At 40.2% G+C, this 14,840-nt stretch overlaps 1 protein-coding gene across 5 annotated transcripts in view; it reads left to right on the top strand.

Moving 5' to 3' along the window:
• The window catches only part of SORCS1 (sortilin related VPS10 domain containing receptor 1), a 521,473-nt gene that overhangs the window by 397,313 nt on the left and 109,320 nt on the right, over nucleotides 1-14,840 (top strand). For all 5 annotated transcript variants that reach the window (XM_053584238.1, XM_053584237.1, XM_053584236.1 and 2 more), the window contains exon 9: nucleotides 4,607-4,786. In XM_053584238.1, the coding sequence (XP_053440213.1) occupies nucleotides 4,607-4,786 (180 nt within the window). The remainder of the gene's footprint in view (nucleotides 1-4,606; nucleotides 4,787-14,840) is intronic.

The raw sequence follows: 14,840 nt of genomic DNA, 5'->3' as shown, positions 1-14,840 counted from the left end.
CACTTCTCATGCACACTCCTGGGAATACTTTCTTTAAGAGAAAGGAGTCTTGGCCAAAACCAAATGCTATTTGCAGCAGAACTGGGGCTAGAACTCAAGTCTCCTGACACTCAAGGTAGTTTTTATATTATACTTTCCTTACCTTGAAGGTAAATTAATAGCTTCTATTATTAAAACATTAATGGCACCACCCCCCTCAAAATTTGATAATACTGTCAGAAGCATCAAGAGGAAAATCCCAGCTACCTAAGGAGCCCCAGAAATAATAGTTTAAAATCAGAGAAACATTTATAGACCTACTGCTAGAGATTTGGGAAACAGGTACTTTGCATTGCTTGTTCATCGCCATCACACAGATTACTGCTGACAGTTGCCCCCAGTGGCACCTAGCCAATCTGGAAGGAAAAAGTTTTGCTTTGAACCTGAGTCGGCTGTCTGTTTGCCTCTCGCTGCTCTCCCACATGAGCATGTTCCATTACTCATCCTCATCTGAGTTCTGAAGGTAGAATTCAGTGATTAATTTAGCTTGTTCCCACAAAAAAAAAAAAAAAGAAGAAGAAGCAGCAGCAGCTAATACAGCAAATGAATGCATTATTTGGTTCAAGTGGGTGTTTATTATTTAAGGCAATGAGATGCTTCATTACAATCCCATCACACCTTCACAAAGAAGCCTCAGCTTGGGTGGTGTGATCTGGTGCAAAGCTGCATGTGTTTCCCTGCCTCTGTTAGAGCCAGGGGCTGCTGCAGCAGGAAATGAGCAAAGCTTTGTGCTGGCCAAGGAATCAAGACAGACCAGCAACTTTATGCTCAAATTTGCTTTAATCATCTATTGTCATTGTATCAGCTCTTGAAAGACCATAGTCACCCTGAGCTGTGTCAAAAATATGTTGAATAATACGATGGTAAAGAGTGATGGGTGTGGGTGGGGAGATTTTAGTGTTGCTGTTTCCACTAAGAGCATGTGGCCCTCCAAACGGGGAGCTGTTAGTGACAGTTTCCCTTCCCTTAACTTACTTGGAGCTCATTCTGAGATACTCAAGTGAGATAAATGAGGCAATACATATGAAAGTGCTTTGAGCATTTTGGAGGACAGATACTCTATAAAAGCAAGGTAATATTATTATTAGTATGGATCTAGTTGTCTCCATGGTGGAAGATCGATGTGGACGGGGATGTAGGTGATGCAAAGTCTGCTTGATTCGAGGCAGGAGACTCGGATTAGAGACCTAGATCTGTCACTAACTTGCTTTGAAACCTTGGGCTGGTTTATCAATTTCTCTTTTCCTCATTTTTTTTTTTTTCAATAAGGAGCTTAGATTCACAGCAGTATTTCTCACAATAAAATGTCCTTAGTGAGGCTTCATGACAATTTGGCTCTGCAATTAAATAAAATTTTGAAAAGAAATAAACTCCATTCAGTGTTTCTTGCATAGAGAGCAATAGTAGCTCACTGGTATGTTGAAGGTTCTAGGCCGTGCTATGAGCTAGAAAGCTCTTTTCTTCAGCATTAATTAATATTTTTTATCAAAGGACCCACCCCTTCTTAAAATGTATTAAACTGCAAACAATGCCAGTGTTCTGCAGAACAAACAAAAGGATCCAATAGAAAACCTGTAAGATCCCATCTTGGTCTGGTCTTAAAATTCTGTGACTCAGTGAAAATATTCAACATAAAGGGCCGATTTGGGAGAAAAGGCACATCTTCCCGATACAGCAAGAGGATTTAAGAAAGAAGAAAAAGGAGAGATGACATTTGGACATGTCACAACTTTCAATGAAAAGTTTTAAGATGAACGTCATTTTTTAGAAGTCTGTTCAATGTAATTGAACATATGAAAGGGAAGAAAGATCGGCTCTCAGTCCCTATAATAGTCTATTATCAATGCATGACCAGTTTTCTAAGTGGATGATCAGAATACTGGATGCATCTGTGTTTTCAGTTCTAAATCTACTGAGAAAGGATTGCCAGGAGCAGGATGGTAAGGAGGACCTGCTTAGTCTGGCTGTTAAACAGCTGTTGTGAGAACCTCACAGGTCACCACTGCAGAAAGTTACTCTGCGGGCATGGAGGTAGGAATTGGATATGTGGGGATCAGGTTATTGTTGAAATATTTTGACTTAAATTCAGGAATTATTCTACTAATTCTACTAATTCTATCTTCCTAAAAAAAAAAAAAAAAGGAAACATGAAATTGGGAGTGATTATTTGATGATTCTAAATGCTGAGCAAGGAGTTAAATCTTTGTCATATAGGAAATGAGGAGCCACAGAAGATTTGCCCTCCATGGAGGAAAAGGTTTGCAACAAATTTCCACAGCTGGGTCTCTCCATTTAAAAAGAAAGTAAATACTTGGATGAGCCACTTTGTGTTGAGTATATTAGTTAGGATGCTTAATAATTGCAATAAACGGAAAGGCCAAATTAGCCCTGTTCCATCAACACGGAGAATGTAGGAGCTCACTCAATCTCACATAGCTATCTTGTACAGAGCATATGCGAAGTACCAGGCTCCATTAGATGTGCAAACCCTTACTAACTGATTTTATCCTCACAACCCCATGGGGGACACACTGTCCTTATCTCTATTTTTCAGGTTGAAATTCCAAGGCACAGATTTTCTGCTGTTCATGCAGATAAGTCACAGAGCCAAGATTTGAGCTCAAATCATTTTATTCCAAAGTCCATTCTTTGAAACATTTTATGACACTTTCTTCTCTAACTGAAAAGTCTGGAATTAAGATAGATTTCTTAGATACCCACATCCAGGGACTCAAAGAATGTCCCAGGATTGGATTGGGCGCGGTCTCTCTCTCTCTCTCTTTTTCTCTCTCCTTTTTTTGCAGTTTTTGGCCAGGGCTGGGTTTGAACCTGCCACCTCTGGGATATGGGGCTGGCGCCCTACTCCTCTGAGCCACAGGCGCTGACTTTTTTTCTTTTTCTTTTTTTTTTTTTATGAGAGAGAGTTTCATTCTGTTGTCTATGCTAGAATGCTGTAGCATCGTCCTGGCTCACAATAAACTCAAACTCCTTGATTCAAATGATCCTCCTGCCTCAGCCTCCTGAGTAGCTAGGTCTACTGGTGCCCACCGTAACACCCAGCTGATTTTTCTACGTTTAGTAGAGACAGGGTTTCACTCTTACTGAGGCTGGTCTCAAACTCCTGACCTCAAGTAATCCTCCCTCCTTGGCCTTCCAGAGTGCTAGGATTACAGGTGTGAGCCACCACACCTGGCCTCCCTCTATCTTTTACCCTATTTTCATCAAGATTATGTTCCTTTTCTGCCTCCAAGATACGTCTTCAGCAGATTTAGACATTTAAAAAAATTCTTACCGCTATAAACCAATAATTTAAACCAATTGTCACTCCCTAATAATCTCACAATCATCATAGAAACTTGTCTTATTGACTTTGCTTGGATCATGTGTCCACCACCTATCCAATTGCTGTTGCCAGGGAAATAGAGTACTCTGAATTCCAGACATAAAAGCTCACATTTGGTGCTGAGGGCAGAAGAAAGTAACAAAGGTTTTGGATTAAATATAAGGAAGAAGTATGTCTAAGAAGAATAAAGTTGTTTTTCAAATAATATCAAACTATACAGTTAGGCCTCCATATTCTCATGTTCTGTATCTGTGGATTGAACCAACCATGGATTGATCCTACTTGGAAAAAAAATACAATAAAAATAATATGAGTTAAAGAAAAAATATAGTGTAACAAGGGCGGTGCCTGTGGCTCAAAGGAGTAGGGTGCCAACCCCATATGCTGGAGATGGTGGGTTCAAATCCAGCCCCGACAAAAAACTGCAAAATAAAAACCAAAAAAAAAAAAAAAAAAAGGCAGTGTAACAATGATTTACATGGCATTTACATTGTATTAGATATTATAAGTGATCTTGTGGCACAAAGTACGCAAACAGCAGGATGTATGTATATACAAATAAAAAGCAATTTTATATAAGTGACTTTACCACTGATGGATTTTTGTATCTGGGGTGTGGAGAGAACTCGCTGTAGATTGATGGACCTTAGGGCAGCGCTACTCCAATTTTAATGTGCCCAGAGATCATTTAGTGACCTTATTAAATGTGGATTTTAATTCACTAGGTGAGGCCTAAGGTTCTGAGTGTTTTATAAGTTTGCAAGTGATGCCCTTGTTGTGGGTCCATGGACCACACTGAGAAATGCAAGGTTTGTCTATTTTCTCTCTGTCCCTGTAGCTTTTCTTCATTTCCGTCCTATATAAGCCTTCTGAGTAAGTTCCATGTTTGTCCTTGGCAAATATATTAGGATAATTGATTCTCCAAATCCTACATAGTATAGAAAATATTTTTCAAATTATCTAATGAGACAACTAAATTATAACTGAGCTAACAAGCATCCCTCAATCCTGTTTTCTCATGACGTTATTGCCTAATCCTACAATAACAACAAACATATGATTTACACTTAACTAGTTACTATTTCTCGTATATACACAAGAAGTGCCCTGTCTCCCATCAAAGCGCATGCTCTGGTTTTCCTTGTTAGATTCCACACTCGGAGATGCCTGCCAGGTTAGTACATCCGACTCTTCCTTCCTCCTCACCCCCTTGTCTCTCTTCAGGACATGCACGTCATCAGTACAGACGAGAACCAAGTGTTTGCGGCAGTCCAAGAGTGGAACCAGAATGACACATACAACCTCTACATCTCGGACACTCGCGGTGTCTACTTCACCCTGGCCTTGGAGAACGTCCAGAGCAGCCGAGGCCCTGAGGGCAACATCATGATTGACCTCTATGAGGTATGTCACTAGGCACGTGTGGTCCTGAGCCGGTGCAGTGTCCGGAAGGCCTGATGAAGCCCCAGCACTGGCCGTTTCTCTCATCATTTTGATGCTGGTTCTTTGTGTGGCCTCATTTTTCCTGGAAGATGGAGAGTTTTGTAGGACATTTTTTTATTAGTTAGTTTGCAACTCACAAAACATCTCTGGAATGGATTCTTTTTTTTTTTTTTCAGATTTATATAAGAGTATATATGATTAAGTCACATTGTTTGCATTTATAAGGTAAAGTCCAAGTTGTAATCAAATCCTTCACCCATAGGGTGTACCACATACCCTATGTTGCATCAGTTAGTTGGGAGCTTATCAACCCCCCTCCTTCCCTTTCCCCTTTCTTGAGTTTAATTCTGTTTTTCTTTTGCGTGGGCCTATGGTTACTCATCTACCAGTTTCAAATTTGTATTGAGTACATGGGGTGCTTGCTTTTCCGTTCTTGAGAGGCTTTACTAAGAAGAGTGCTCTTCAACACCATCCAGGTAAATACAAAAGATGTGAAGTCTCTATCTTTCTTATAGCCGAATAGTGTAAGTGATTCTTTTTTGACCAAAGCCCCAGAACATGAAGGCCGAGGAGACTTGTAGAACATCTGGGGAGGTAGGAAAACCAAGGATTTGGAGAAGAGGGATGTGCATGTGATGGCTGAAAACAGTTTTGAAGGGCAGACAGGGTACTGAGCAAATGGATATGGGCAGGCTCTTGTCTTTCTCAGAAGGAGGACAGAGTGGCCGGGACAAGGGGCTTCCTGGCATTCCATCCAAAGATACCTTCTTTGAAGACCTTTGAACCTCATCTTCCCTGCTAATGCCCTTTGTATCATAAACCCAGGAGTGAGATAATATCAATGGGTCTTTTTCTTCTAAATCTAGAAAAACAAATAAGAAACAACTACCGTAACAAAAACAGAGCTTACCAGATTCCCTAAGGAACTATGCCTGTTTCTCAGAATAACCAAGTGTCAAAAGAAAGTCTTGTATTTTGGATCAATTAGTTGTCATGACTAACACCAATGCTCTGATTGCCATTGAAGGTGCAGCTAAGTAAAAAGAAAGCTGCTATTTGGGAGTGGATTTTAGCCTTTTGTGAGTCTTATCATCTGCTATGAAAAATTCACAATAGGTTGTAATAAGTTATTTAAAAACATGCTCGGAATGTGGGACATGCAACCAGGTATCGATTTCTATCTGAAAAAAATAATCTAAAATGGATTCAAATAGATATCATCATAACGATGCCGTTGTTTGGTTGAGAATAAGTTCAAGGAGTCAAGAGGATGTTATAACAAGAAGCAAGGAGGTTATATCCAGTATGGGCGAAACCAGTTTCACTGAAGAAATTTTAATCTATCATTGTAATTCCTTTCAACATGTTCTATTTCCAGTCTCCTTCAGTTTTAAGGGATTTTATCTAAGGATGACATCTAAAGTTGTCTCTGTGTGTAAAGGCATGCTGATACACTCTGTGCCCCAAGTCAAGCCCAAGTATTTGTAATGGAAATTGTGGCAGGCCAGCAGAGAGCCTAGTTTGTGTGTTTTTAGGAAAATACACTATATTTAGGAAAATGCACTGTAAACTTTCCATGCTTTCCCAAGTTTTTCCTACTTACTCTCCTGCCCATGTTTCATATGAACAGAAAATCATATATCTGAGCTCAAACTGAACGTACATTCTAAAACACATTCACATATTTTGATGATGTTGCTTTAAATTCATCTTGGATAAAATTTAATTTAAATTATACATTTTGGATTCAGGTTGCCTGGGTTTAAATCAGAACTGTGCTACTTGAGACCATTCTAGTAACTTCCGAGCTACAGTTTCCTTGTTTGAAGTATGGAGATAAACATGATGCCTACTTGATAAGGTTTCTCCGAGGGTTAAATGATTTAGTCTTTGTAAAGCCCTGAACACAGTGCCTGAAATATAGCAATGCTCATCAAATTTAGACAGCATCATTAATATTATGTTTCAGCGTGTCTAAACAACAATAAAAGTTCTACTCTTTTATTTTGTTTCTTATGAGACAAAGTCTCACTGTGTCGTCCTGGGTAGAGTGCTGTGGCATCCGTAGCTCACAGCAACCTCAGACTCTTGCCTCAACCTTCCTGCAGGTGCCCACCATAATGGCTAGTTTTTCTATTTTTCAGTAGAGACTGAGTCTTGCTCTTACTCAAACTGGCCTTGAGCTCCTGAGCTCAGGCAGTCCTCCAGCCTTGGCCTCCCAGAGTGCTAGAATTACAGGCGCGAGCCACCGCAACTGGCCCAGTGTTCTACTCTGAGGGTCTTAAAATATACCCATGTTGTTTGACCAATACATTTCTGTTACTATAGATTTCTGTTTCTTCCCATATGGCAATGATCATAGCCATGACATTCTTTACCATCACCTCGTACAAATTGCCACATTTCTTTCTTCCTTTTTAAATGGCTTATACACCTTTAAACTTAAAGTATGTTTTGTTGAAATTTCATGCATTTTTTTTTTTTTTTTTTTGCCTTGATCCAGCCCTTACAATGGAAGTATTTTTCAGCACCGGCTAGTGTGAAGTCAGGGCAACTGTCCCACCTTAATCACCCAGTTTGCTTTCCTGGGCCTCATTCTGCCCTGGGCCACTCAAAAAGATTTTCTCGTGTTCAGGTTCCATTTTTCCTCTTCCTGATTATTCTCCTTCCTGTTTCCAAGTCAATGTGGAATAGATTCTCCAAATATATTTTGTTTTCTGCCAGAAATACAGACCATTGTAATTGGTCCCTTGATGATAGGAAAGATGACAGATGTAGACAGGAATGACTTTGCAATGTCCTACTATTTGTAGCTATTTTCATGAGTGGTTTTCTGAATTCAAACATGGGTAACAGGTATGGAATGAGAAGGGGAAACAGGATGACTGCTGGACATCGCAAACATTGCTTTGTTAATCCTAGCGCTTCCCCTTCATGTCTGTCTTGCAGCTGACTATCTGTGGGGAACTGCTGACTCCTATTATCATCACTTTGAGCACCGGTGTGACTGCATTATGTAAAGGTGTTCTGCATCCCGGGGCTGGAAGACAAGAGTCTTTGTTTTATTAGCCTGACAGTTCACAGCAACCTGAATTGAAATTGATGTGATCAGAATGGCAGTGCCGTATCTGCTGATTACCTAGATAGAAAGAATATTGGCTGACACTAAGCCTGGCACAAATGTTCTCTTAAATCTGATTGTTCTGGCTGGCAGGAATCTGAAAGCCATCCAGCACTAATTTCCCAGTAGAATGGTAATGAATGATGAGAGTTTAGAGATAAATGAAAAGTAAGAAAATCCATAAGTGAATTAATAAGAGCAGAGATGAACAACATATGAGGTGGGGTGGCAGATACAGAACACATGGGGTGCATGTCTGCTCACATTTGAAGTGACTCAGCAGGGTGGCATTTGTTCTTAGTGTGCTTCTGCATGCCAATTACCTGCTGTTTCTGGACATGTGTGTTCTTTAAGCTATTTTTGCAGAGGGGAACCGTATAATGTGTAAGTGTGCAGATGGGTCTGTGTATCAAGGATATACCTTGTTGATGGGTCTTTGTGGGAAATACAGAAGGAAGTACAGTTCTCGTTAAAAGCAGTCATTCTTTTTGCACTCATGTTGGAACCTGGCTGCAGATGCTGCTGTTTCGACCCTAGAACTGCATGTGTGTCCTGGATGAGTTAGTCAAATGTTGGGGCCAAAGTATCAGGGGGCCCATCTCACGTAATTTAGTTATTGAAACACCAGGATTTTACATCTGTGTGAGTTGGACTACATTCCAGAGAGTAAAGAAATATAAGCCAGTAAAGTTGGCTGCAGAGAAAAAAACCCTAGAGGTAGATTTTTGTTGATAAAATATCAAATAATAATGCTAATATTTTGTAATCCTGGTATGCCAGGCATGGTGTAAAGAGCCTTTTATAACTATGTCATTCAATCCATATATCAGCTTTGTAGTCTACAGACTATAAACACTTTCATTTCAAATAAAAGTAAACAAGGCAGGGAAAACATAGTAACTTTTGCAAGTTTACATAGCTAGTAAGAGGCAGAATTAGGACCTAAATTCTAGAGTGGAGTATGCAAACTCTCAATTATGAAACATGTTTTCCCTGAATGATCAGCTTCTGACCATGTGTTTGATTACTGATGGGTAATAACATCAATATTAAAGGACATTGAAGGGCAGGGTGAATAGTGTTAGACTGTGCCTAACTGTGGGAGGAACCAAACAGGAAGAAGAAAAGGGTCTCAGGAAAAGGTCAGTCAGCAGCCTGAGACTGACACACTTTCTGAACCAAGTCCTGAGTTACAGAAGATTCAGGTTGGGGCTGCACAAGGCTCCCAGGCTTGTCTGGTAGATGCATTTTTGTAAGAAATGTCTAAAAACAAGTGTCATAAGATTATTGTTCCCGAATATTAGAAATGTTCTAGTGCCATCATCTGTGTTGAATAGCAGAAGACAGCACACTTGATGGTGTCTAGAACAAAGGAGATGTGTGACAAAGTGTGTCTGAGACAAGTGATTCTTAGTGCACTTGTGTGGGGTGGATGACGAGAAGGAGTCTGACAGATTCAGATAATATACTCTCTCCTTTGAGAAGGGAATATTAATTAATGATGATGAAGAGCACTTTGGCTAAATGGACAATGACAGTTCATACCAGCTGAGAGGAAAAGTTTGTACTGAGCGTGAAGCCACCTGGCTCACAGAATCAGAAGGCACAGGAATCTGTGGATATGTGAGTGGGCCATGGTGGGCATCATGAAAGACATGACCAGTGTCCAAGGCAAGTTCTGGTATACGCAGTGTCTTCTGCGCAGTGGTGTCACTTACATGGGGTTCCTTGGAGAAAGACTATCTCTTAAAATCCATAGTAGGAGGTAGGTAGGAGGTAGAGTAGGAGGTAAGAACCCTCTCTCATCCGAGACATACTGATTACAAGATTTGGAACATACCATCTAATTATGCAGGGCTACTATCACCCAAGGAGGAGTGTACCGTTTGATCAGGGCAACAGAAAAGGGGAAAACACTTAGACTTTTTTAGCCAGTGGGTTTTCTGATTGCAGAGATATCCCTGCAGAGTCTGGCCCTTCTGTGAATCACTTGAATGTGATATTGTTGTGTTAGAGAATTACACACAAATAATGCAAATTACAAATAAGGGCACACATAACACCCAATTATTATGAGCTGGTAATTTATGCTAATCTTCTCTTGCAAAATCGTAGACAATAAACATGAATACATGAAGGATATATATGGGCTTCTTTCCTTAAATCACCAAAAAAATCCAAATTCCAAGTACCTAGCACATCCCACTGTCAAAAATATGGATGAAAAAAGTGTAGTTGCTTAGATAAACTAGGGGCTATCTCCTTGGTGCTTGGAATAGCATATGATATAGGGTAGATGCTCAGAAAATATTTACTGAATGACTATTAAAGAATGAATGAAATTTATTTTGAATTTAACATCCTGATAGGATACTTCTCGCAGGGTACTCTAGGATAACGGAGAAGCTTGAAGAGGGAGTGCGGCCACCAGGTCAAGTTTGTGAACTCTGGAGTTAGATTGACTTGAAGTCCAGGGCTGAGGTTCTCTGATGAGATGAATGACCTTGAGCAGGTGAATGGCCACGTCTGAACTTTGGTTTTGTTGTCTGTAAAATGAGGGCAACATTAACTCTACCATTTAGACTGCACAGAGAGATTCACCTGCTCATGAAGGTGAGTCCAAGCCGTCAAGTCCAGGTTGAATGCCCTTTATTCAAAACACTAGGGACAAGAAGTGTTCCCGCTTTCAGACTTCTTTGAATTTTGGAATATATAATATCTTGGGAATAGGACCCAAGTCCAAACAGGAAGTTCATTTATGTTTCATATACACCTTATCCACATATTCTGATTGTAATTTTACGTAATATTTTTAGTAATTTTGTGTATGAGACAAAAGTTTGACTGGGTTTTATCTGTGAGCCATAAAAGGAGATCAGATGTAGGATTTTCCACTCATGGTATCATGTTGGTAACCAGAAAGTTCAAATTTTGAAGCATTTAGGATCTGGGATTTTCAGATTGGGGAGGCTGAACTTGTGGTATCTGACATTTCACAGTTACTCAATAAATTTGTGTTGAAGCTATTATTGTTACACATTCTTTTCTTAATAGCTTGAGATATAATTCACATGTCATATATTTGATATGTACAATCCAATAGTTTTTAGTATGTTCACAGAGCATTGCAGCCATCACCATAATCGACTTCAGAACATTTCATCATCCAGTATAGACACTTCATAACCATTACTAATCTTTCCCCATTTTCCGCCTTCTCATCCTCTCCTCAGTGGTCATCAGAGGCCTCTGTTCTGTATCTTCCAATTCAGAACTACTACTATGTTAATCAAAGAGAAAACAGGGCCCTTTATACCAAGTGAGTTTCCTATGGCTAATTTTTTTTTTTTATTAAATCATAGCTGTGTACATTGATATAATCATGGGGCATCATTCACTAGCTTCACAGACCGTTTACCAAGTTTCACATATACCCTTGTAAGATTTTTAAAGAAGTAGTATGATGGAGTGAATGGGAGGGTATATGAAAAAGATCACAAGAAAATAAGAAAAATTAACTTAGGACAAAGAGTATCAGGAGTTCTAGAGACATTTCTAGGAGTTCTAGGAAGACTGAGTCCCATGAAAAGACTCTGTAGTTGTTGAGAGCCAAGATGTGGGTACCATGTATGTGACAGACAAACTGAAGAACAGAGAAGAGGTGGGGACAGTCAGAAGGGAAAGAGAGTCTGATGTCCAGAAAGGCATACTGAGCCGGACCTTCAGGGAAGAGTAGGGGGAGACATTTCAGGAGGCTGTCCAAGGGAGTGGACAGTGGCCTGTTGTGCTGGGGCACAGTAAATGCACTGATGGGCTTTGTGTTAGGCTGAAGGGTGAATAGCACTTCATATTTAAATCTAATCAAAATCATGATATGAAATAATGAGTACTAACTATTAATTCCTCCCCATAAGAAGCAAAAGAATTCCTCTGTGTGGGAAGCAAAAAGACAAAAGTAGCTTTGCAGCATACGCAACATTCTCTGAGAGCTTTATGCAGAATTCAGGAAGGCAGAAAAGGTAACAAGTCTTTTCCCACAGAAAGACAAAGTCCCAACAGTGGGATGTATCATCCCCATAGGAATATCTTCATTGGAAATTCTGTGTCTGTGTGAAGCACATCTTCCACTGGAAATATTACTTTTCCCACCCCATCCCTCAGGCCCACTGCGCCCCATAAATATACATGTAGTGCAGATACAGAGAGGAGTTATCTGGCAACATAAACTTGCCCCCCATCCTCATTGGAGCCTCAGACCTTACGCATGTGCACACAGACAGATGCACACATACATGTGCGTATGTGTGTACACATGTACAATTGCACACATTCCACTTTGGGGCCCTAACGCTGCCTCCCTTGATATCCAAAGTCCAACAGTGAGAGTGAAGGGCAGTATTTTTCAACCTTTTTTAATCTCATGGCACACTCGGACCTACAGTTAAACTTCCACGGCACACTTATATTATGTTGATCAACAAAAAACAAGAGTAAAAGAAAGAATGTACATATTGTGCTTTAAGCTTCTTTGGAAAATAATTAATTAATGATCTTTAAAAATATTCACAGCACAGCTAAGATCCTCTCATGGCACACCGGTTGGAAATCACTGGTGTAGAGGTTCCAGGAAATCTGTGGGGAGGTCTTAGAGAAAGGCCTGGGAACAGAGTGCCTCATTCTGGGTAGCTGCGGGGAGACCCACAGAAAGATGGACTCTCAAGCTCCGAGTGAAAAGAACAGGAAATGGCCGAGAAACCTACGAGTAGGCAGGGCTGGCTGTAGATGAGGCGAAAGGAGCAAAGAGATAGAAATAAATAAATGCACACCTCAAATGGAGAAAGTGCCTTGGCTGCAAGAGGAAAATAAGCAGCCTCTCTCCAGCTCTATCCCCTGTTGATACACAGTCCCTTTACTTTGCCAAGTTTTTATTCTTCAAGATAAACCTGAAGGCCAAGCTGCCAGAGATGAATTACAAAGCGCAGTTCTCTGTTCAAGTGGCATTTGATAATGCCATGCAGTCGGGGGCCAATAAAGTCACCACTTCTACAAATCAAAGGCGCCAGCTCCTCAAGGGGCACAGCCCTGCTCTGACACCCTTGCCAAAGAGGAAGAGGGCAGGAAGGAAAATGGGCAATGACCCTCCTGCACTAGGTGACATTTTCATTTTTTCTGCACTGATTGTAACCCTCGAGAGGGCCGAGTGGCGAAGACGGAATCATTTCTCATTTCTGGGTGTGATATGCAGAGAAGACCAGTATGACTTCGTGAGAATTCTGATGTAAGCAATTTAATATTGAAAGAACTGGCAGCTTAGTCTTATGTAAGTATGTAACGGCCTCTTGAAATATGCAAAACCAGTATGGAGTTCCCTGGTGAGCAGCCCTTGCGGCGGCAGTGTAGTGAATGACGGAATATGGTTTGTAATGAACACGCTGTTGTTGGAGGTAGGTGCTCCTGGAGGTAGGTGCTCCACGTTTGTGGGGGATCGACAAGGAGCAAGAATTGTTCTGGCTGCCGTTGATTGCCCAGAATGCCGCTTGTTTTCCTAAGCAATTCAAAGTAGTCCTCTCAGCAACTCATTTATACCATTTATTTGCTTAACGAACTTGTGGTTCCAAAACAGTACAAATTTGGCCCATCTCTAAATTATCCCAGATGCCAAGTCAGCAGGTACAAACTAATGAGGTCTGACTGTGTCAAAAGCAAAGGCGAAGTGTGTGTCTTCCATTGATCGAAACCCAACCACTTTGAATTGACAAATTCAGAGCTCTGTTTGTTGAAAGAATGCTGGAAATCAGGCACATTTGGGTCTGAATCTGGACTCTCTGTAATCTTAAGCAATTAAGTTTTGTATCCACCTCAGTTTACTCATGCACAAAATTGGAATCAGAGCTGTATTGCAGGTTTATAGTAAGTGCTGGAGGTGTTATATACAAAGTACCCAGTATCATGTTAGGTATTTGGCAAGGACTGAAGAGATGGAAGCTATTGCTTCACTACTATGCTCCTTAAAATTTTTGTATTATAAAGGTCCCGACTTAAGTTAAAGTTCAAGTATGCTTGTTAGCTTGGTCACTTTCTCTGTGTGTTACAGAAAGGCATTTAATCTAAGTTTCCATTTTCTCGTCCTCAAAATGTGGCTAATGATAATTACATCATGATTATTGTATTACGTGTAATGATGCACAGGTAATGTCAGAATGGACTACTCACACATTTCATGCCTTTTGGGGGGGTTGATTGTGATAATAGGCAGGATAAAATATGCATCAATGTGTTTGATAAACTAAAATACATGAAAAATATGATACACAGTTAATGATTTGTTTCTGCACAATTTTGACAAATCATCAACTGTTACTTCTTTTCTAACCTATAAAAGAGAGGAGACAGTTGTATTTTCAGAACAAAATAATTAACATGAGCTATTTATCACGAGAAAAGAAACATTAGGGGAATGGTACAAGGACCATTTGATGGTTTAGGGAAACCACTGTTTCTTTAAGTTTAAAAGCTCTTCTCCTATACCCAGTGTATTTTGGTGGGTTCTTTTGCAGAAAAAAAAAAAAAAGTAACCAGGTCAGGTGATTTAACTGACCTCCTTCAATTGCCCAAACCTGCAGATAGCTTAATACTTTAGATAGTCATTAGAAGCATGAGCTGTGAAACCATGGAGTTCTCGGTTAAAATCTCAGGTCTAACGCTTAATATGTGTCCTGGGGCAATGTGACCCTGAGCAAGTCACTTTGTCTGGATGATCCTGAGCATTCCTCATCTGTGAAATTGAATAAATAATACTGAAGAGGACTGTTACAAGGATTAAATGATAAAGAGTTTGAGACTCTGGGTGCTATTCTAGCGTATAGTAAGAGTATCCTTTATCTATCTGTCATT

The sequence above is a fragment of the Nycticebus coucang genome, chromosome 3 (genome assembly GCF_027406575.1).
Source record: "Nycticebus coucang isolate mNycCou1 chromosome 3, mNycCou1.pri, whole genome shotgun sequence".
Classification (NCBI taxonomy): Eukaryota; Metazoa; Chordata; class Mammalia; order Primates; family Lorisidae; genus Nycticebus; species Nycticebus coucang.
Note: the sequence above shows the minus strand (reverse complement) of the source record. Positions and strands in the feature narration are given on the sequence as shown.